The sequence below is a fragment of the Bacillus rossius genome, chromosome 3, assembly GCF_032445375.1.
Source record: "Bacillus rossius redtenbacheri isolate Brsri chromosome 3, Brsri_v3, whole genome shotgun sequence".
Classification (NCBI taxonomy): domain Eukaryota; kingdom Metazoa; phylum Arthropoda; class Insecta; order Phasmatodea; family Bacillidae; genus Bacillus; species Bacillus rossius.
This window is the reverse complement of record NC_086332.1, coordinates 57,586,415-57,611,756: the sequence shown is the minus strand read 5'-3', so window position 1 is coordinate 57,611,756 and position 25,342 is coordinate 57,586,415. Positions and strand designations below refer to the sequence as shown.

The following is a 25,342-nucleotide window of genomic DNA, read 5'->3' as shown; positions in this document are numbered from 1 at the left end:
AACTGGCATAACTTGGCTATATTATCTTGGGTGTTTCTAAGTTGTTTGTTATGAAAGGGCCCCACACACGTTTCGGAAATCCTGGCTTGCGCAGTTTTTCCTCTGAATATTTCCGGAAGTGTGTGGAGTCCATAAGTAGTGTTTTCTGAGTTACAGCGCCGCGGTGTGAGATGGCGCAGTGGTAAGGCACTGCACTCGCAGCCAATCCCGGTGCGACCATCCTGATTTGTTTTTCTATGGTGTCCCAAAATCACGCCAGATACGGCTAAGTTTGTTTTCTGACAATAGGCGATGGTTTACATAATACTTTTCCAGCGCTCCTGATCTGGTTGTGTGTTTAACGTCTTAAGTGATATTACCGATCGTCAACTGTCCATCCGCCATTCGTTCGTCCGTCAACTAAACAACCGATTCACATCACTCCACACGTTTGGCATAATATTTTCCCATTTGGATGTTGCTAACTGACTAGAAGGCTTACATTTTTGAGAAAATTTCTCTAAAGGTTTATAAGTTTGAAGGTTATATACACTAAGCACTCATAAAGCATTAAAATATTTTATTTTTTCACTATAATATTTATTTTAATATATTTTTGAATTAACGGAAGTTATAAATTACACTTTTTTTATCCCGGTCAATTTTTATTTCAAATTTCCAACCATAAAACGTGTTCAAACGCAACAGTCGTCCGTGATGTGGCTGACCCAGACTCCGGCTCGCTTACGGGAACTATACTCGCCGATCGACGGCGTAACACCTCTTAAGCGGGCCGTCTGGTCGGGGTGTATGTGTGTTGGTGAGGCTGGTTGATAAGCGCGACGCTCGCTGGTATTTCTAGCGAAAGGCAGTGAACTGGCGCGCAGTCTTCTCGTCGTCACAGGATAACTGTGTAATATTTGTGATGACCGTACCATTATATGACGGAGAAATTTATGAAGATAAAGGTGTAATGCAAGTCCCTTTAAGTGCTTTCAAGAATCTGAACCGGTTGTTTTAGGCCTAAATATACTCTTAAATCACGCGTTTTAGCCATTTTAACTCTTCTAAAAATACAGTTTAAAAACTTAATCCGAAATCAAAAGTACTTTTCGGCCCTCAGTGAATTCTTAAATGCTTTTCGTAAGCAGATCCCACTCGGAGTAGTTTTGAAATCGCGTTGTTTTTCCTGAAGTTCTGAGCACCGTGTGTGGCGGAAAGGCGGAAGAAATAACCCCCAAAGAAAACGACGTTCGGGGGCTCTACCCTGGAAAATTTAAAAAATAAACGATTTGAAACAACTCTATTTTTTGTTTTACCAAACTGCAACTTAAAATTCGATTTTTTTTGTTAATTTGGATTAATGGTTTTAAATATTCTTTACTGATAATTTATACTCGGGTTAGATTTTTTGAAAACTTTAACGATCAAACATTTTAGAAAAAGCGCTATTGCATGAAGCAAGAAATTCTTTGAAAGATTTTTTTTTCCTAAAAGGAAACCTTGAATATCCCATTTAAATTGAAAGGTATTGACCAGCACTTAAAATTACACGCTAGTTTCAATTTCAATGTTCCTTTACCCATTATTTCAATTATTTTCCACAGAAACTTCGACAAAACCGGGGAGAGGAAAATAAAACGGGTCGGCGCGGGACCCCGGGCAAGTTGCCCGGCTTGCCCGACTCTGGAGCCGTCCCCGCCGAGATCACGTCGATGCGCCGAACTACAGCGAAAAACAATAGAGCACCGAAATGCAACTTTTGAACCTGAAATTAATCAGAATTTCAACCAAAAAATTATTCAAATATCAAAAAAAAAATATTTTTTGAAATACCTTAATACAATTAACGTAAATGTTTTAGCACGTCTAACATATATAAATAAACGGAATAAATGGGGAAGGGGGGAAAAAATAATTTTACTTTGTTTGGCTCTGCTTTTCTTGTTTACTCATTTCTTCACTACGGGTGGTACGATTTTAAACTCACGAATGCTTGCTGAATTATATTGTTCCGAGTAATACTGTCCTGGGAATGCTTATTTCAAGTTATTTTATTATAAAATTGCATCTTATACATATCACAGTATCACGTATATTTTGGTGAAGTAAGCATTGAAAAACGTTCAACTTATTTGTTGAATTATTATTTTTATTAATGCACCGAATTTGTTAAAATAAAAAATATATATTCTGTTTAAGAAAAAAAATTTCTAAACATAAAACGATCAAAACTTATATTCACCTGTAATGCATTCCATCTCGGCTAAAGTCTGGCCTGCGATTCCGGGAATCTGTCGCATTGTGCATTACTTTTAAGTGGTCCGGATTCATCAAAGGCGGGACATTTCTCACTGTGTTGTAACATAACGTTGTAACATTAAGTAATATGCAAGTCTTTACAAATTTGCATGCAATGAATAAATAATACCAGCAGAAGCAGCAATTAGTGAGTTACTCACCATTTCAAACCTGTGTTCCTGATCATCATATTGTATTTTGTATCAACGTACTGGTTCCATGTCGATACCTGTAAAAAAAATAAAAAGTAATCCTCATGCCAGACATTATTATTATGGTTATCAGAAAAAAAACACACAAGTCATGTAGCATTAAAAACTGCGCCAGTAAGATGGAAAAAAAAATGTGAGCGAATCTTTCAGTACTCTCCAGTGATTTGTAACATCTAACATCGGTAACGAGCAGATTCACGTTGCAAATACAGTTATAATACAAAACTCGTACATTGAATTTAACGTAGTATTCTTTAAAATAATGCCTAGCATGATTAATATACGCATATTACGTTTTCAACTACATTTATGAACACGAATCACACCATGTAGATTCCGCACCCGCCGCTAGAATTCGCTGCCGGAGCATCTACGTCGACTATAGAATTGTTTGATTAACAGAATTTTTAACTTTATAATGAAAAAGAATTATAAAGGCAAGTATTAAAAAAACCAGCTTTGGAACATATTTTCGACAAGAAATTTTACAAATATTGTTAATATTCATTAAAACGTTAATACAATAACCTTTCACTTTGTCTTTGTGAAGTTGGGTTTGCACCATCCGCCACAGACGGCAGTTAATATGTTACTCATAAAAGAATAATTCAAGTGAATTTTTTTACTCTGAAAGCCGGTTGATAAACAGGTTTATTGGGTAATTTTGAGTCTTTTTTTTATTTTTAAAATAAATCCGTTTTAGGTTTCGTTAACAGCGAGGTAGTCATCATGGACAACAACCAAGTAAGCTGAGGAAGTATTCGGACATTTCTCAAGGAACCACCGCGGGCGACTTCGGGAGGGGAACCGGGACTGGATCCCTCTCCGGTGCAACGGCGGTGCCTCAAGTGCCCAACCCCCGCATGGTAGATTCTTTTCTACTCTGACCAACACTTCATCCAGACCATCCTCTGTTTCCTGTAAATTCCTGCACGCAATGCATGCCAAATTGTATCCCGCATGAATGTGCCCAGGGTTTTCCCTGTGTCTATGCAGGTTTTACCTGGGCCCAACCTATCTCTAGTTATAGTCTAGATTTAAGAGTGAGGGGAGTTAGTCATGGCGCCAATCGTTGCCATGGCTGGCCAATCCCCTCCTAGCACATGATGCATGCGACCCTCTCCCTGCATGGCTAATCCCAGCATGACTAGGCGTATAGGCTTCGGCCTGAGACGCACCTAGGTCCCTCCCTAACCCGGACCCCTCCAAAATAAACATAGTTTTAGTTAAGTTAGGAAAAAAAATTACAAATCGCCGCGGCGTCACCACGCTCCGGCTGACCGTCGCCGACGAACAGACATCGCCCGCAAGTCTCCGTGAACGTCAGCGATCACAAAACAAAGTACTTACCATTGTATCATCATGATCAGTTTCGAAACTCTGCCTTCGTCAAGACAGAGATCTGAAATTAAGGCACGGTCTCAACACGCCAAGTTAATTTTGTTCGGTTTTTCATCATTACATTTATTTAAGGGCTACGTCTAAAATTTAAACTCGTCACCTTCCTTGCATTTTTTGCTATGCCACAAATATTTTCAACAGATATTCGCTCCGTGTAGTATCATGGGCCGGCAGACTTTAGAGTGAGATGAGCTAAATATTAAGTAAACAAATTCTTCAATTTTTTTAGAGAGCCGCAACATGTATTTTCTCTGTATATACATGGTATGTTAAAATAAAAAAGGGATATAATCTAAATATTTTATTCCCAAATTCAACATAAATTCTTAAAAATAAAGGCTACTCAGGGGGAAAAAAACACGTTAATGTAAAAACAATGGTAGTAATTAGTAGAGCTCTACTGATAAAACCATAAAACCCAAAAATTTCGAGTTAATTATTAAAATATAAAAGCACATGGGCTTTGTAAAATATATTACTTATTGGGAATGGTGATCTTGCATCGCATTCGGAAGCTTAGCTATGTCTGACAAGTAACATGCTTGTGATTGTACTTTTTGAATTTGTTCGGCATATTTTTTTTTTTGTGCTGTGGCAACGCAGTGAGTGTATAGAGCCGTAAAATCCTATGAAATGAGCCGCATGTGACTCGCGAGCCGCGGTCTGCCGACCCCTGCACTACGTGATCACCTGTTAAAAATATTTGTGGCAGAACAACAAATGCAAGGAAGGTATAAAGTTTAAATTTTTTAAATGGCCCTTTAAACTGGGGGGAATATATATATATATATATATATATATATATATACATACATACATACATACATACATATATATATATATACATATATCGTCATGGAGAGTGAAACCGAGCCTTTAAGAGATTTTCAAAACCAAAACATAATGTCTATTGACAGAATGTTTACAGTTGTCGTCATTCCAGAATATGAATTAAATGCTAAACACCAATTACAGTACTTGGTTGAGGCGTTGAGGGGGGGGGATCAATGTTTTATATATATATATTTTTTCAATGTGGCGTACCTTTTCGATCAAGTTATGAATTTGAGAGGTTATTCTACATCGAAAATGACATAAAAACAATAGTTTCGAAATTTACGAAAACGTTATCATAAAGAAAAAAATAATAATAATTTCGGAAAAATTCGCCTATTTCAAATGGTAATAATGAAGATTATGAGCTGTTATTTATTCCGAGTATAGCCTTTATGTACCTCTATAATGAGTCCAAATATAATTCAAATCGGTTAAACAGTTTTTAAGAATTATTTTTTTTTTAAATATTTATTCAAAAACCAAAATATAAAGCGATTTAAAGCTTACAGGATCATCGTATCTTATTAGTACCAACATACCCTGAAAAGATGACCCAGATATATTTCTGGGGCTGATTCACTATGCTTATCATCCTGTGTTATTTATGCAAAACTATATCGGTACACGGAGTTAAAGAGTGCAACTAAACAACCCTTAATTAGTAGAGACCTGCAAAATTCGCGGATTCATTTCGTGATATGCTACAATTCAAATAATTATACCTTAGCGCTGCTTCTACCACTGGTTCACTGTTAATCTGGAGTAATGAGGGCCAATTAGAGATCCTCGCTCAAAGAAGTGTCGAATCACAGACACTCAGTCGAGACGACTCACAAGTCAGCAGCCAATGAACAGGTGGCATTTGCCCAAGTGTGTAGAGTGTAGTAGAGTCTATCCTGGAGGTCATTGAACCCGCGAATTTTGCAGGTCTCTATTAATTAGTCCAAACTGGCGAGTTCCTCACACATCCATCTTCATTGATGTTCCTGTATCGTTTGAATTTGTCGATGTCTTCGAACTCGAAATATCTGTTGGCGTTGACGAAGACGTTGAAGAAGGGGGCCACCATCTTGAACCTCTTGACGTCACCCAGTGTTATGCCGTCCGGGAGGGACGGGCGTAGCATGTAGAAGATCTGGAAACGAAATAAAATGCTGTACCATTCATACATCTGTGCCTGAGGTACGCGGAAACTACACGAGGAGCTCTGGGGTGTTGAACGCTATTGAAAAATGAAAAAAAAAACAACATATATACCACGTTTTGAAAACGGAATAAGAAGTATGAAATAAGTTTTCCTAGCCCCAATCAGATTTATAACCCCATACATATTCCTAACCCCATAGAGATTGTCCTGAACATTTGTAATTGTGAATTTTTAATACATTAACACATTGACGCATTAATATTTCACTTAATTCACTAACACGTTTATTGCTCTGCAACTGATATGAACTGTTATGTGAGTTTTGCCAACGTCATCTACTCCCTACATTCTTACAATTATCTATCGCATGTGCCCAACGTTTTCGTTTTAAATCTTACAAGTATTTTCATACGTATTAGAAATTCACACTCACAAATTTGTAGGACAATCTGTATGGGGTTAGGAATCTGTGTGAGTCTAGGATAAATTATTTTATACTTTTCAGTCCGTTTTAAAAAGTGGTATATTAAAAAATAATATTTAAACAATTATTTTCTGCTTTTTAGTCTTGTGTGAACATTGTATTCAGTTCTAAGCTACGACTTTAGTTCATTAGGAAGTTGGGTTAAAAATAAATTTCAAAATTTGTACCTTACAGAAAAACAAACAGACAGACAAGAAAGCGAGTTAATAAAAACGTGGCAAAATGCTCAGCATTATGCTGTGAATTCAGGTTGCAAATATAAACTATCACTTCTATCAACCAATTATATATTTAAAAAATAAAAACTGTAATTTTCTTTAAATATAGTAAAGTTTACTTAGCTGGTGGGTGAAAGTGTCTGTTTTCAGGATAAAAATATTGATAAAAATTAGCTTAGAGGCTCGATCTCATACGCCATGTTGATTTTTCATTTTCTCATTACTATTATTTAATGGATATTTCTGAAATTCTAACACGATACTTAACTCACTTTCATTTATTATACTGTCACCATATTTGCAACAGATATACTCCAAGTTTAATATAATGGCTTTAAAATGTTTCGCAAGTAATAATAATGACGAACACTAGCGCGACGTTTTACACCCATTATATTAAATTTAGCGAATATCTGTTGAAGATACAACAAATGTAGGGGAAGCATCGTTTTGAAATTTTATAACTAAGTAATAACAAGAAAATAAATATTTAAAAATGTGAGCGAGTCATTCAGCAGTACTTGCCAGTGATGAGTAAATATCTAATCTCGGTACCGAGCAAATCCATGTGTTCTCATGTTGAAAATAAAATAATTCCGAGCGTGATAAATTTACGAAAATTGTGGTTTTAACAACATTTCTTGACACGACTCACACATAGTTTCCACACCGGTCGCTAGGAGAATTCGCTGTAGAAGCAGCTACGTCGACTATCGAATCATTCGATTTGCTAAGCGAAAGGTAAAACTATACAATGAAACGGCTCCGATAAAAGCGAAAAATACAAAAAAAAAAAATACTGAACCCCGGCTTTGGACCTGATTTTCGACAAGGAATTTTATTAAAATACTGCCCATATTGATAAAATTCATTGAACAGTTAATACTATAGGTAAATTTTGCCTTTATATTTGTGAACTTTTGGTTCACGCCATGCGCCACAGATAGCAGTACCGTGGTCACATATTTCTGTTCCAAGCGAATTCCGCCCCATTCACGAAATTACTCCTACCAAACGCTGTATACCGACAGCTAAGATGTTTACACATCAAAACATGAGCCTTAACTATGTCAGTGTGGGAATTTTAAAGAATTGCACGGACAACTCGTACACATACGCTTATATTCTGAGTTACTTAATCTTCATACACTTGACAAGTTCTACTAAATAAATTCTTTAATACCGCGTGCATCTTGAAAGGGCTAGTAGTTCACTGTCCGCGAACAAAAACCTCGACGAGGCTTTTGACACGCATGAAAAATTATCACGTAAACGAGTGCTCGGTGCCACGGGCAACCTCTGCGCATTTTTTGGCGCATATTTGCCTCATCGCCTAGCGTGGAAATAGCACCAAGCGGGCGGGACTGCATATAAACTACTCCGAACTGTGCAGCTGTGTTGAGAGGGAAGTGGCTGGCTAGCGACACGCACACCACACACGTATCCTTTCTCCAGCTAACATTAGAACTGAGGATTCATAAAATGACTTGCACGATGAGAGCAGAATATGTGGACTGAATATGGAGTTGAACCCGTGGCATTCGATTAACAACAACAGCGCGTTTGTTAATTCTTCCCACCCGACGGACTGAATTTAATAGCGGCCGGATATTAGCTATACTTTTTTAGGAGCCTGTAGCCGCCGGCGATGTTTTATGGAGCTCGTATAAAAAAAAAGTCGCTTGACAGCAACTGGTCCTTCAAGCGATGCCCGAGGGTCAGATACAACCGGTGCTTTCGTCCGTTTGCGCCGACGAGCCCGACTGCGGCTAGGCCCAACAGGCTTAAGCTGTACTCTCAATGATCCGTCGTGTCCGTCCGTCATCCGCCCGTCCAACAATTGGCGGAGCGATTCCAAACACTGCGCACTTCCGTCATAAAACCTTTCCATTTCAATCCCTACCAACTGACGAGAAGACTTAAAATTTTGGATAAAAGGTCTGTTGTACAAATATATAAATTTTAAGCTCTCATAATCCAAGAACTTAAAAATAATTAAAAATTTTCCTCGTTATTATATTTACTTAGCGTGATTAATTACCCTTCTGAGACTTGGTCATTTATTTTTGTTTAAATACTTTGCAAATAATTTGGAGATTGTCATTTCATCCGTCCGCCGAATGTTAGAGCTTGGGAAGATTTTGACGGACGGAAGGATCGAACTCTCCGGACCATATGATTGGCTGCAGGTCGCGTGATTGACGGATGATGAAGGACGGACGGATGGAGGCGGACGGGAGTTCAACCTTATCCCGGACTTGCAGGTTGTCGGGAGGAGCGAGAAAAATGCAACTGAAAGAGTCACGTGGCTAAGAAGCTGTGAGTGGCACTCTTAAAGAATACTGAAGTATATTTTCTTGTATGTTGACTTCAGCATAACTAACTTTAAATAATCATAACAGTTATTTGAGGCGTCAAGGAGAGATGAATTCTGAATAAAATGCAGATGCTAGGAGTACAAAATCATAATCATGAAGAAGAACATAACTTGAAACGTTAACAGACTATGGAATTAAATGACATGTTAAATTATAATTTATATCTATTTATAGATATTATTTACGTAATAATCAGTACATGTTTTTGCAAACACTTCAGTTTTACGTCAATTTTAATTTTTCAAAAAGTTTCCATAATGTCAGTCTTCGTTCTTTTATATCGATGGCTTAGTTTTTGTAATTAGGGCTATTATTTTTTTGTTATTTTGCGCGTAAAATAACGCTGAAGGTAATTAGGTAGTGTTACAATCACATATACTTTAACCGAGACTCACAAGGTCTGCTGAATGACCATATAAACAGTCCCATGAAAGGTAAGCATGTAAATGTCGAAAGTTCCACAAAAGTTTAAAAAGTAGGAAATATGAAATTCAGATTCAAATATTCTACAGAACGTTCATCACAGTAATTAAAAATTTTGTAAACGTTAATTCAGTATATTTTAAGTTAAATTTTTTGAAAATGCCATTTTTGTTTGCGTCAAGAGCTTCAAAACAACTCGTACGATTAACCAATTGTTAAGTATTTGATTTAAGGGAATTAATTTGGAGAACCTAAATAAATAGTTTAAGAAGAGCGAAATAAGGTCCCAAAGAACTGTAAAATAAGTAACTGTGAATAAAGAGTTTTATGTCATGTAGGTTCGAATCACAATAACACGTCAAAGGGACGCGAAAGACGCGATGAATTCGCACTACATATATGACAGCTATAAACGTTTACAAACTGGTTTGAGATATATTTGTTTTATCAAATGAAATATTTATTCGGAAAAATCTTTGCACGTGAACATATTTTAAAAGATTCTATAAAATAATTTAGAAAAACCAAAACTAAAAAAAAAAAAAAAAAATACATAAAATATAATTGCATTACCAATGCACCATTTCAACCATCATTTGAAAACAAAATTATATGATGCTCATTTTAGTCTTCCGCGCTGACATCACGTATGTGCCGAACGTGATTTGTTAGAAACAAATAATAGTTGTTTCCTTCTCATCGCGCCCATCGCGGTATGATGCACTAGGGCGACTGGACCCACACTCGGGCGGACATGGGTTCGATTCCCGACCCGATCATCGTCTTTAGTTCGGTTTCCAGTGGTTTTCTCGAGATAACTCCAGGGATTCTCTTACTGTAAACCACAGTCGTGCGTTTCTCCACTTTCACTGAATCGCGTACGTCTCTTAACGGGACAGGATGGGAGGGTTTTTATATCTTAATATATATAAATCTCGTGTCACAATGTTTGTCCTCAATGGACTCCTAAACCACTTAACCGATTTCGATGAAAATTGGCATTTATGTGTAATTTTTTCCAACTTGAGAGATAGGATAGTTTTTATTTCGATTAATGGTCTTAATCTGATAATTTTAGAGTTTTCTAATGTGATGTATGTATGAGTTGGCAGAAAATCACCACGGCAACGGCTGTAGCATTGTTGATGCTTCATTCGTCTCCATGGCAACGACTATTTCATTGTTAGTGTAGTCCTCATCACTCATTAAATACAGACCACCAATTTTTAGATATATACAGGTAAATAACTATACACTGGTAGAACAAAGTCGGTCGGGATTTGAAAGTGATATAAATTATTCAAATTAAGAAGACAATTACTAACTACATCTGATTTCTAAAAAGGTCCAGTGAACTCTTTACCAAGTCAACCGATTTCGATGAAAATTGGCATTTATGTGTAATTGTTTCCAACTTGAGAGATAGGGTAGTTTTTATTTCGATTAATAGTCTTAATAATTTATAATTAATAATAAACTGATTATCAATGTTGATTGGTGTTTAAGCCCGGGAAACAGTGGGTACTTCGTTTCCATGACAACGTTGCGTGCTTGAGAGTCGGGAAACCATCGGTGCTATTCGTTTTTTCTTCGGTACATTACAAAGCATTGTATTAAGTTTTTGTCAAAATTAATTAATTTTCATTTTATTTCATTTATTATAACTGTAAATAGGAGATTTGGTCTCATTTCCCCCCCCATAAATACAACCGTGCGAAGCCGGGTCGGGCAGCTAGTATATATATATATATATATATATATATATATATATATATATATATATATCCTCTTCACGAAATCATAAAATACCTCTAATCAAACACAGAAATGAAATTCTGCGTACGCTCCTGAACTCTAATGACTCTAATGACGAGACGTTAAATAAAAATGAACTCAATAAAATAGCTAGCAGCTTCTATAAACGTGTCACGGAACGATACTACGCTAAGGAACAGCCGAGAATGCACCAGTGTAAGGGTGAATCCCACCGGCCTCCTTCGGAAACATCCGCCATACATATTTATATGTTTAATAATGTTAAATCTTTATTGTGTAATTTTATAAAAACAACTACAGTTTGTGTTATCATACACAATTTTTGTTATTAATACAGCCATTCGTCAGAGTAAATTTACGACGTGGTACTTGTAAAAATACATAAACATATTGAAAAGATCTCATTAAATGTGCATATGCCTAAAGTTTGTATGACGCTAACTTGAACACACCGTTATGCTAGTGCTTTTCCTTTTAGGTTAGCTTTTCAGTATTCACGATGATCAAGAGGTCAAAAGGTTAGTTGGACTTGCGATATAGAAAGTGGGTTTGATGTTCTGCCAGTTAACTTGGTTAGTTTTAGATTTGATTAAACAGTAATAAAATTATAAATAACTTCAAACTACACAATGTGGATTAACAGGCTTAAGATACAAAACAAGTTGAAATATTTTTGGAAACGGTACAATTTTACATGTTCATTTTGACGTGACAACGTCTAATCAATCGACGAACGCCGGCTGCACGCACGAAAAAGTGTCCCGTTACGCACATTGTCCCGTTACGCTGTGTCCCGTTACGCTCATTGTACGCTTGCGCCGCATCTATCTCTCTTCCACTCGATTGGAACAACCATCGATTTGACTTTTTCGAGGCACATTAAACTTGAAATACTCCCATTCGTTTCCTACTTTTCCTATCCTTAAGGGGCCTCCCTAGTAGCTTCAGAAGTTAGCGGAACACTATGTTTTTTAAATAATGATGGGACTTTATTGATCGACACTACGAATCTGAAAATTTTTCACCCACGAGAAGATACTACACGAAATGTCTGTATACTTTTACATTTATGTTTTTTTCTATCAAAATATGAAATAAAAAATCACCAACTTGTCCAACTTTGGGGCCATTTTATACTGCTTAGGAGAATGACAGAAAAAAAGTACAAGTCTAGAAAAAAATGTAATTTTTTTCTGAAGAAATTCATGTATTTAAAACATATAGTCATCGCTTTGAATTCCGAGATATCTTTTCCGCAATTTCTGCAAATCTTGAAAGTTTTCCACCGTCTCGTGCTGCCGCTCGGCGAAGCCAGCTCGCAGCCACAGCACAGGTAGCGTGGTGGTGGACCCTGGCCCGGGGGGGAGGCAGGCTACCTGTGTGTGCGTGCGTGCGTGAGAGGGAGACAACCCACAACCGGCACCGGTAAAAGATAATCCCATGACCGAAAGAAATTCTCAGAATTGCTTTTAGTGTGCCTCGCCACAGTACCATGTGCTCGACTTACTCTGTGACTATATTCGTGTATCTCTAAAACATTGCTTTTGTTTAAACTACAAATATCCTAAAGCTTACCATACTAGATCATGTATTACGAAATAAAGTATTGAAACTAATCAATCAACACATTGAAAGTTGTCCTACAAACTATTTATTGGTGGCTTTACAGTCTCGCTAGCTAATTCGACAAAAATTTTATTTAACTTTTAACATGAACATACACTTCAGTGTTTTCCTTCTATTTTTAATAAATATTCAAAAAACAATTATTATACTACCCAATATTTTTTTTAATTATTTTAGTTTTCCAAAATGATCTTACACATCTTACAACGCTGAAGAAAAATTTATACTGGTATTAACCAAATGGTTAACTATTTACAAAAGTTTTCATACTTAAAAATGTAGGTTTATATAAAATGTATCTTAAACTAAAAGAAAAATCATATTTTGAAAACTAAATGTTATTTTTCTATGCTTTTTGGTTAGATAGATATCTGATGGTCTTCTCTGTTTTAAAAATGTTCATGGAATGATAAATAAAAAATAAAAACAAGGGAAGATCTATATTAAATAAGCTAGTCAGGAGTATATATATGTTCCTCCTGGCGCAGGAGTCACGAGGAGTATTGAAGATGAGGTCAGTGACCGATCGCTCACATATGTAATAATGGATGGTACGTTATTAATTACAAAATTCAAAAACCATTTGGAAGTTAAAAAGTATAAATAGTGGCAATGTTTAATGAAGATGACGTAAATTTTCAGATAAACTTATTTCTACAGCTCGATTAATTAATAAGGACAGGAAATAAATTTTTTACAGCAATTATTCAAAATTATTAAAATTTTACAAACCACAATTAATTTATCCAAAAACAAAAATTAAGTAAATATTGCCCATACATTACAACATCCATGAAAGAACCTTGCAAATTATTTTTTTTAGATGCATTATTTTGCATTCAAGTTCTTTTTGTTTAATACTTCACCTACTTATAATTGTTACATATTTGGCACATTGTCCGTCACGCCCAATTAAAGGGCCTGAATTAAATGAACGCGTTTCTAATCAAATTTCACGCCTGTTACTTTACCTGCAACCCGGAGCAGTGTGACATAAATTATTGTACACTCGTGACGTTGGCAATCAACTTAAATATTTATGAGTTAAAACAAAACATAACTATAACGGATAGTAAAAAAAAAATGTAAAATTTTGAAATCTTGTTATGTTTTTATATAGTACACAAAGCAGTTAAACCATAAATTATTTGTTGTTGGAAAAAAAATCCGTAATCTTTCATGCTTTTTTCCTTGATTTTTATTTCCAGATATTTTCGTTCTAGAAAAAAATTAAGGTAGCCTTATTCCAAATTTGTTATGATAGACGTTTGTTAACTAAGAATATAAATTCGCTTTACAACCACAGCTTGTACACAAGTCGTAAAAAAACATGGGTTCTACTTACAGGCCGTATTGAACTTATTAGGTTTATGACAAACACAACAGCAATAAACATATGGCTGAGTCTGCTTCCATGTACACTTTTTTTTAAGCTATCACTTTTAAAGCGGGTAAAGTGTACCTATCAAGTAGCTTAGCATTACCCAAAGTGAATGTCGTGCTCCAGAAAATGTTCGAACTATGTAATATTTGCATCACTGTTGCGTTACAGACCTGCAACTTTTTTCAGTGCGCGATGTCACTCTTATGTAAAAATATGTCGTGTTTAGCGCAAACGTGTTCGAATGAATCCACATCGAGCTGCCAAAGAATACCTATCGATGTCGGCAACCTACATAAGTATACAAACCATCGTTTACAAGTGTATTCATACGTAAGTATATAACTGGCGGCGGGCCATGATGCAGTTGGTTCTTCGCGTACAGTCCACTGACGGGATAAGAAGCGTCAAAGATCTTATATGGCTATTCTGTAAACTTGTATGTAATTTCACTGCCTGCTTTAGACAAACAACATCCATTACTTTCAGCTTTGGCTTGAAAAGAATTACTCCGGCCGGCTTTCTTATAAGACTTATTTCAGCTCCTCGTGCGACCAGTGTGTATAATTTGTCCGCGGCCTTATCTTTGTGTGAAAGTTATTTGGAAGGGAAGTTGTGTTGGTAATGTTATTGTTCATCATGTATTACATAACAATTCGACTTAGATACGCACATGTGTTTTTAAAATATAGGTATGTTTAATAACTTGCAATACAAAGTACCCATGTGTTGAATTTCATGTATTGAATTTTTTATTACATTATGTACGAACATAATAATTACAATATTTCATAAGAAATTTTTAACACTTTTTACAAAGCACTCTCTAATTTCTTCCACACCTCATGGTTAACCTTACTATTTTATTTCATGTTTCAGTTGATTTGAACTGTTTGGAATCATAATATGACGGACAATGAAGAATATTAGTTTCAGTAAATTTTATGAGAGGATTTACTTATTACATTAAATATACCTCAATTTTTACCTCAAAGGAAAAAGTTGCATATCATTAAATGATAAATATTTGTTTCGCTTTAATATAGTTTATGAACATAACTTATTGTGATAATAGGCCTACCTATTAGTTAAATTGTGTTTTTGCAATGCTCTCCTATTGCAGTAAAATTCTTGGGCAAATTGAATAGCATATAGTCAATCTTTAACATAAGCTTTAGAATACATAAACGTAATAAATTATGTTCTCGTGATTTTAACAATTAAATATTTCTTCGCATGAAAAAATTAATTAACTAAAAAAATATTTCAGTAAATTTATACTCAAGGACTAAAAACGTTTATTTTAGTTTTAAAAAATATTGTATGTATGTATACTTTTCTGAAAAAAATATATTCAAGAAAACAAATTTTCTTCTTTTTTATTTTGATCTTGAACTTACTTGACAAGCAATATTGAACTTCAACTTTATACTTTCGGTATAGCACTTTTCGATTTATTCTTCTTCAAACGGGAATTAAATGTAATGAATAAATAGCATTTTCCTCTATAATTATTGCAGCCGTATACTGAAAAGTTTAACTTTCCTTTATTTGCATGACGCGGAACTCCTAACTAGACAAAACGTTTGTTATTTATTTTGAACGTAATATTTATGTTTCCTTTCGAACTTAAATGAAACTCTTAACATTTAATTTCATCAAAAGTTATACAATATAAGTATCAAGTTAAAATATTTTTAAGTGAAGTTGTGGCTATTTTGTTGTTGAAAATGACACTCTGAAGTTTGAATGAAAGTGAGAAATGATAAAATTATATTTGTAGTTAAAAATAGATAATTCATTTCAAATTCAATCTTTTGTACATGCATATTGCCAAATAAATTCCAAAATATATTAAATTCTATGCATTTGAATCTATTAGTATATTCTGCAGCATTAATTCCTATAAGCAAATACTTATTACGTACAATGTACTTTTAGTCCTGTCGTATAATTATACAAAATGTTTTATCAAAATTATTGTTTCGTCTATGCGGTTATGGTTGAAAAAGAAAAAAAAGTAATTTATATTATTTTTAAATTCGGTTGTTAGTAAGAACACGTATTTAGTGTAATATGACATACATTACTATCGATAACTCTATTTTAGATTTATCTGTCTATGTTATAGGTATTTCAACTTGATTCTTTTTCTTCGGCTTATGACAGCAGCAAATTTTGTTTTATCGCATATGTAATGTTTTTATGTTTTGCATATTATAATTAATGAGTTAGTATTTGTTAGCGGGTGAGGCTTTTTCACAAATGGACGCGTTCTTGGCGGCTAGCAGGTAGGACGCGTGTATTACGCAGGCTGGATAGGGAAGTACGACTGCGGGCGAGCTCCATGATAGAAGCAACGGGAGTAGTAGCACTCGGCTATTTGTATAGGTTGGGATAGCTGTGCGAATGGTAGAACAGACCACGGGTCTATGGTGAGGAAAAAGGTCCCAAGATCGACATCCCGACGATGAGACCGTTTACGAACTGTCGATGGATCATCAGGAAAGTCAACAACTTGTTCAGAAACTTGAGTCCCTCTTTCAAAATTCAGTTTAATACCTGGAGATGACTATATTCGATGTTCTACCAAGCGAAGCAAACTCTTAATTCATTACTAGTTGATGTTTAATATTGTGACGCAAAATAAAATTGTGAATTAGCTTACTTTGCTCATGCCAGGTTTTACAAGATTGGTCAAAGTTAATTAAATGAATAAAAATTGTGTCCCTTTGCTGCTGGCTACCCGCAAGAAATTATCATGGTGAATAATAGATAATAATTTTAAGTCGACATGGAATATTATATGATTTTTATGGGATTGTGTGTTGGTAATGGTGTGTGTATTTATAAGAAACTGTCTTGTGTATTTTATTACATTCACTTCACGAAACGAATTGTCTGAACGTAATGTTATTGTTTGTTTGTTTCAATATTTCGTTTTATTGAACAATAATACATAGTTTGCCGCTTCGAGCGACTACAGAAATGACAATACAATTAGTTTACAGTGTTCCAAACATTTTAGTTTCCTCTACTGTACATGGGGCGAATATGTCTTATGTTATGTTTACTGAAACAATATCATTATACATGCTAAGTGAGATGTTGCGATTGAGTAGAAGCGAAAATATGTCTTAAAACCCTGGTAATGCTATGAATTCTATTCATTAGTTTACTCGGTGATCCGCAGGGTCTGTTGTTATGACTGAATACATGTGCACTTCCTCTATGTAGCGTGGCTTCATTGAGATGAAAGCATAGCTCACGTTGATGAAATACTTATTAATTAAAAAATAAAAATGTTATTTTATGCTTCAATTTCTGTTAGTGTCGTACACAGATTTAAAATGTAATGCAGAGTTCCTTAGTTTTATGTATATCGAAATTTGCTCATGTGTAGAGTAGTTATTAAAAGCATAAAACACATTTATGACGAATTGTTGTGTATTATTTCCATTAGGCGTAACCATGAAAATAGATAAGATTTTATCATTATGTGAAACCTACATTTGAAATGTTGGCGTTTAAATATTTATAAAAGCGTGTGAACTCTTAAAGCGCTATTTAACTATTTAGGAAGTAGGTAGTTTCTTTGATTTTAGAAGGGTTTTTTTAACAAACAACAAAATTAATTCAAAAATTTGAACTACTGCAAGCAAAAAATACTTTATTAAATTTTTATTTTAAAATTAGCCTTATATTCTACCTTGCTTACACTTTATTATCGAAAAGGATTTTTTTTGACAGAGATGAATACCGTAAATTAATACACAAAACAAACATGTTTTCGTATGATACAATAACAGCTAGTGACAGTGACGAAACCAAAATTATTTTGATAGTTTGTATAGAAAATCCCCAACAGTAGTGGTGGTATATGTAGGGATTTCGTTGTAGATGGGTACTATTTCACAATAAAAAGGAGTTATCGTCAATTATCAAAGCAGCCATGTTTCGTATCTTCTTTGACAGCCTAAATTCAGCACCAAATGACGTACTTGGCTAAAAATTAATTCCAGCTGCATGTGTACATTCCGAGAGGAGGGGAGAATCTCAGGGTGGCCCGAACCTCCCTGAAATAAAAAAAAAGCCCATCGGAGGGGGCCCGCTTGGATTTGCAAAATCTTCACGTTATCGCGCGGGCCTCAAGGGAATCCTACAGATTTTCGCCCGTGATTCCAGCTATACATTTCACTGACACCTTGAGCACAACAGTCAGTGCACACTGAGTTCTTACATACCACCCGCACTTGTCTTCGATAAAATCTGAACTCAGGTGGATTCAGCATGACTGACTAAGCCTGCAGTCTGAATCCACCTGTAGGCCGCTGTTGCAACAGCTAAGAAATTTACACTGCTCGTAAACAGTCTGTATGTAACTCGGAACGGGATTCCAGTTCATTCGTGTATATTTATTCATCATATTATGCAACGTTAAAGTCATTAAAAAATATTAAAAAAATAAAATGCTAAACATGTAATAAGTGCCAGAAAATAATAATATGCTGTAATATTTAGTGTAACTAAATACGACGTGAACCCTAGAATACAAAGTTGACGATGTGTCGTTGGTGGGATCACTTGTTTGTTCCTGACATTTTTTTCTCTACAGAATTTTAAAGTGAGTTTGACATGCACTTTTTCTTCAGGAAGTAAGTTAAAAATTTGTTTGTCGTTATTGCGATTTCAAAAGTTGATTTGTGTCTAAGAGTAAAAATATTTAATATTATTTTCATCATTTTATTCCCAGTTTTATTACTCAATCTATTAGTAGGACGTGATTTCTCGTCGCGGTGCGGAAGACTTTTATGAATGAAAGCATAATGTTCGTGCAAAACCATTCATCACACAAATGTCAGTTCTAAAGTATAACGTTGTAAATTTTTTTTTAATTATAACAATTTTTACAATTTTTTTTCTGAAAACACAAGCTAACGCATCAATTTTTGGTGACAATTTTTTGTAATGTATGTAAATCTATTAATTATGTAGAACATAATTAAAAAATAAAAATAAATGTTTTAAACAGAATTGACGATTGTTTGCATTTAATGGATATGGACTGGATCGCAACACTAATTTAATGTTTCAAGTTAATAAACACTGTCAGGAAGCAAGCAAGGCAATATGAGAACATTATCTTTTGGTTGAATGTAGCGAAAGGGAAAAACAGTCACCTTTCTTACCACGATCTTGTTCGCAGATAACGCAGGTATAAGTCCACACAATGACAACCCTCCCATTATACCGCCCCCCTCGCTGAAACGCCCTCTCCCCCCTCCACCGCGGCGCAGGCGACAGGCTCAGGTATATCGCCACGCCCAACCACTGGCATTAGCACGTGGCCAGTGGCCCACCGCGCTAAACATTTTTACTAGGGAGGCCCCTTAACAGAATAACACAGATGGAAGAAGTTAAATAAAAAACATGTATAAAAGTTATAGTTAAAATAATCTGTTCGTTAAAGTAGTAAACATATTTGAATTAATGAGTGCAAATGAAAGTAAATTTATCAATTAAATTGTAGATTTAATTTCACTTCTTCTTTGTATCCATACAAAATAGTGATAATTCAATAAAAATGATTCAATTTTATTCATAAAAGTATGCAATCATTTCATCAATATTTTGTTATCACGTTGTCACGATAAACTATCGTCCGTAAACCGACTTAACAGACAACCAATTTTTTTTTTGTGTTAATTGTTCTAAATATTGCAGTAAAATGAACTAGCATTTGTGTTTTTTTAATTCATACAATTATGGCACATTTAACAAACCATAAGGGCCATTGTTCTTCTACACTGTAGGTGTTATTTTAACTTGAGCACAGTACATAATTAAAATAGCGTGTCAATATGCAATACCATCGATCGGTCACGACTCTGCTGCCAAATGTATTATGTGTAAAATTAAACTTTTTTTTACAGTTGACTCAGATACATCGGGGTTCAAACTCGGGTCGCCTACGGGTAAAAATAATGGCCTAACTGCACGGTTACAAGACTCGAAGTCAATGTGAAGACTTCTGTCAGCTAAAAACCTACCTCCAATTCCTCTAATCATTATAGCCCTAGCCGATAGATTTATTTCCCTGCGTAAATCCATCTGTCCTACAATACTAACTTTTTCCCTATATGACCATACCCTCCCTTATTCGCTCGACTACAAACCGCATCACCCACCATAGCTCCAGTATTATAGCTCCACACAGTCCACAGCGGTCACTCCCTCTTTACAAGCGACAAAAATTAAGACAGTGAAAAAGTGCAACAAAGTGTAAAGTTAGTGTCATGTGTTTGCCTTAAGGGGCCCGCCTCGTCAGGGGTGTATGTGTATTAGTGAGGCGGGATGATAAGCGTGACGCTCGCTGGTGCTTCTAGCGCGGTATAGCCTCTAAGCGCAAGTCTCTGAACTGGCGCGCATTCGTTTCGTCGTCACGGGATAACTGTGAAATTTGAGCGGTGACCGTAAAATTATATGGCGGAGAAATGAAGATAAAGGTGTTATGCAAGCCCCTTAAGTGCTTTCAAGAATCTGTACTGATTGTTTTATGCCTAAAAATTACTCTGAAAACACGCGTTTTAGGCATTTTAACGCTTCTAAAAATACTGTTTAAAAACTTAATCCGAAATTAAAAGTACTTTTCGGTCCTCAGCGAACTCTTAAATGCTATTCGTAAATAGGCCCCACTCGGATATCTTGAGTAGTTTTGAAATCGCGTTGTTTTTCCTGAAGCTCTGCACACCGTATGTGTGACCAGGTAGGCGGGCCCCTTAACGGCCAAAATTAATTAAACAGCAAAGTGCAAAATACAATATACGTCCACAAAAAATTTGTAGTGAAGGGTTTTTGAAGTGAAACTTCTTTGCTTAGGGGGCAAAAAATTTTCAAGCGTTACGAAAATTCCGATTGTATGAGGGAAATAGTTAGTTACGTGGTGGGGGAACCGGTAGAGGAGGAGAGTGCGTCAGCGGCGACGCCACTCCAACGCATGCACTAGCGGTTGAATGGGAAGACGGCAGGGGAAGGGAGGGGGATAGCTACGTATATGCTTTGAATATATATACTGTATAGAAGTCGCCAGCCCAGGTTAAAATTTCTAATACGGTTTTGAGGTAGTTGGTTAATTCACCGCCGCAATCGCCACCATCTCTAGGGCATCGACTTGTGGTGGTCCCTAGCGGACAAGTGTCGAACTCTTCAAACACCCCTTCCCCCTCCCGTTGAACGACTTTGAGCTGCAGTGAATGATTGATGGGGGGTGCGGGGAATGACAGCGGGCGACAGTGCTGCGCTCTAACGTTTAAATAACAACTAAGACGATACAGGGCGTTACGGCAGCGCACTGCAGCGGTGAAGTTCCCAAGCTGCTCATCATACGCTTCTAAAAAACGTAGAGTAAGGCTGGGTTCACAATTTAAAAAATAACAGTAACAGTAACAGTATGTCGTGTGCATAGGATATGAACGCCATGTTTCCTAACCTAACGATTCACAATAGCAGAAAGTTGGTCGTGTGCATGGGAGCGAGGTCGTGCGCATAGGAGTGAAATGAATATATTTTATTTCGGTCGCGTACGCATGGCACAACAGCCAATGGGAGTGAGAAGGGTGCTTTTTTGGCGGGACTAGAAATATGTTTATATTTATTAACCATATTGTGGTAAGAAAATTTCGAGATAATAATAGTATTGTTATTTTGAAAGTTAATATGTTTATTTACTAACACTGCTAACAGATGTCGCATAGTTCGCGAAATTTCATTGGCTGAAATTAACAGTAAGAATTCAATTGTGAACCGATTTTGCAGTTCGCACAGGTCGTGTGCACAGGTCGTGTGCATGGCTTGCTATGCACTCGCTTAATTTTTTAAATTGTGAACCCAGCCTAAATCCTATCCACTCGCGACTTCTATACAGTATATATATTCAAAGGTATATGGTAGTTGTAACGACTGGAGGGGGTGACGGCAGGGGAGGGGTGGAAATTATGCAGCAGTATTGCTACGGAATTCTCGTAACGCTGTTTGTGTTTGTCTACTCCTCAGTTTTTTTAACGGCTAACGATTGACGCTATCATATTTATTTAATATTTATTTAATTTAATTTTAATTAAAGTATCAACAGTTTATTTATTCGTGTGGAGTTATTGATTCGTGCAATTAACTTTATAAGTATCATTAATTTTTATGTGAATAGTGTGATTGAAAATTTAAATAATTTATGTCTATCTATACCTAATAAAGCAAGAAGTTACCACGTACACACATTTTTAAAAATTAATTTTCCCCGTATACATTATCCTATAGTTATTAATATGTTTTAATTGCAATAAGAAGGTGAAAATATAACCCATACCAATAACAATGAAAGAGACTTTTTTTAAAGAGCCTGGGAAAATGTATTCATACCTATATAATATATCAATGTACAAATGTGTTTGTAAAAAAGACGTAGGCTAAAGAAAATCAGAAATAAAAAGCTTATAAAATCAAACCAAAATCAACATGAGTTATATGAACACACGCTTCCGCTGCCTGCTAGTGCTGTACCTCGTTCTGCAGCTCGTCCCAAGGTTGCATTTGTTTCCCTCTGGCTTTCAAATGTTTCTTCTGGCCGTCGTAGAAATATTTCAGGTCCGCTGCGGATATGACACCGTCGCAGTCCTTGTCCAGACACCTGCAATGCGATACACATCTGCACAGCGGAAGTAGGTCACCGGGGTCGAGAACTTGCGGGACCTAGTCTCTCTCTCTCTCTCTCTCTCTCTCTCTCTCTCTCTCTCTCTCTCTCTCTCTCTCTCTCTCTCTCTCTCTACGCTAGTCTGGAAACACCCATTTTCATTTAAAATACTCATGGCGGAGCAGCGAGCTGCGCCTCGGCAGAGAATGAACACATATTATTTTTTTATATGGCATGGGGTGGACACTCTTAGTGAACCAGTTTTTGTGATACATCAAATATAAATCGGACCTTTGAAAAATAAATTATAGTTTTCAATCAATTATATTTTACTTATAATTAAGACACAAAGTATTTCACTATATTTGGTTTCATTTTTATAGCACCCTAAAATTGTTATTACTTTTAAATATCAGAAACAGAATTTGTATTAATTATTATTACGTGTTTCACGTGTTGAAATTTGGCAAAATGAAGAAGACAACATGGCGGGGTAAAAGTGACTGGCGTGCTAGCTGCAAGGGTTTTTATCCAGTGTTATGAATTTTTTTTTTGGTGAAATGTGCGTTAATTTGACATGTACTGTGTGTGTTATCTACAAGGCATAGGCGTGGATCCCGAGAGGCCAGGGGACCTGGCTTGCCCCCCCCCCCCCTTGGAATTAAGTAGCCCCTCACTGAGGGGTGCCTGCCTGCTCTTGCAAAAGCTTGACTGTGAAACGGGTTTGATGCCAAAACTATGTTTTATGGAAAACTTTCTGGATATTTTAAAGCTTTCTGCTTATTGCTTGCACGCAGGACAAAATATGGGCAGTATACAACATACAATAACCGTGTCCAGAGATGAAGCGTCAGTTAACCCCGTGTGCAAAACTTGCCCCCCCCCCCCCCCCGGATATTTGCGAATCCTACAGATTTGCTCAACCGCTATGACAGAAGACTTAACAACATTGATATACTTTTTCTTCAATCTTCCATCGTGATATTAGCTAAAATAACGTTACGAAGCCATAGAAAAATTTTGCATGGATGCTACTCTACATGGTAACGATAAAATTCCCACTTTCCTCATACATATTTTCCATACATTTTTACTAATTTTTGTATACCCACGTATAATGATAACATTAAAAAATGTAGTTTATGAATAAAATAATGAAATACATCATTTTTAGATTTATGACACCAAATTTTATAAATTAAGTGTGACAAAACCGCATTCATGTTTGTCAAGTTTGCGATCTTGTAGCACAATTATTAAAAAATAAAGTGGAAATTAAATATTATTGAGTGTCCACTCTACACTAGTACTTTAGTTACTCTATGTTACAAGAGTTGGTACCAACAATAGTCAGACATGTTCCAACAGTGAAGACGACCTCTGTAGCTTAGCGTATTCGGATGCACGTAGTATTTTAGCGCGGTACGTCCTGGGATACAGACCCGGATAAGGCATGGGTGTAAATAAAAGTGTTTTTATTTATTTATTTATTTTTTAAACTGACACGAACTACAGACAACGAACTACAAATAACCAAACAAAGGACAAGATACAAAAAATAACTGCAGAGCTTTGGGCTGGTGAGCTTAAGGTTCCGGGTATTGTTCTTAGCAGAGGTGGGGAGCTACTATTTGAGGAGAATTTCCTTCTCTGGTCCAGGACTGGATTATTGGGTTGTCCCTTCACGACCATACAGCCAATAAATGTGTTTTTTTTTTATGTGTTAGTAGCTTAGCTAAAGGTGAACGGCATTTGGTAGAAGTTATTTTGTGAACGGAACGGAAACGTGTAACCACGGTGCTGCTATCTGTGGCGGATGGCGCGAATCAAAGTTCACAAGGCCAAAGGGAAACGTTACAGAATTTACTGTTTAATGAGTTTTAACAAGATGGGCAATATTTTAATAAAATTCCTTGTCGAAAATCAGTTTTAAAACCAGGGTTTCGTATTTTTTCAAGTCTTCTCTCTTTTATCGGAATCGTTTCATTATATAGTTTAATCTTTCGCTTTGCAAATTGAATGATTCTACAGTTGACGTAGCTGCCCCGACAACGGGTGCGGAAACTACGCGTGATCCGCGTCAAGAAATGAAGTTTAAAACACAATTTTCATATATTTATCACGCTCGGCATTATTTTATAGAATTATACGTTAAATTTTTGTGTCCGAAATTCGTATTATAAGTTTATTTACAACATGAGAACACTTGAATTTGCTCGTTACCGTGGTTACATGTTTACAAATCACTGGCGGATACTGAAAGACTCGCTCACTATTACTACTACTACTACTACTACTACTACTACTACTACTACTACTGATATACATATGATGACAAAGTAATACATGATTAAATTATATTCAGGCGTTTTTCTAAATATCATATGTATATATTATTAATTTATATTATTTAAAGTGAAGTAGTAATAATTATACCAATTTATTAGTAACTTAGGCTTCACTAAGGACTGATGGAGTAAGGTTCAGCTGGGA

General features: G+C 35.9%; 1 protein-coding gene across 1 annotated transcript in view; it reads right to left on the bottom strand.

The window, feature by feature from the left end:
* Nucleotides 1-25,342, bottom strand: part of LOC134531296 (serine/threonine-protein phosphatase 2A regulatory subunit B'' subunit delta-like) — a 29,037-nt gene that overhangs the window by 1,642 nt on the left and 2,053 nt on the right. The window contains exons 2-4 of the mRNA XM_063366990.1: nt 22,720-22,846; nt 5,695-5,865; nt 2,442-2,509 (exon numbers count right to left, since the gene is read on the bottom strand). Of these exons, the coding sequence (XP_063223060.1) occupies nt 2,442-2,509; nt 5,695-5,865; nt 22,720-22,846 (366 nt within the window). The remainder of the gene's footprint in view (nt 1-2,441; nt 2,510-5,694; nt 5,866-22,719; nt 22,847-25,342) is intronic.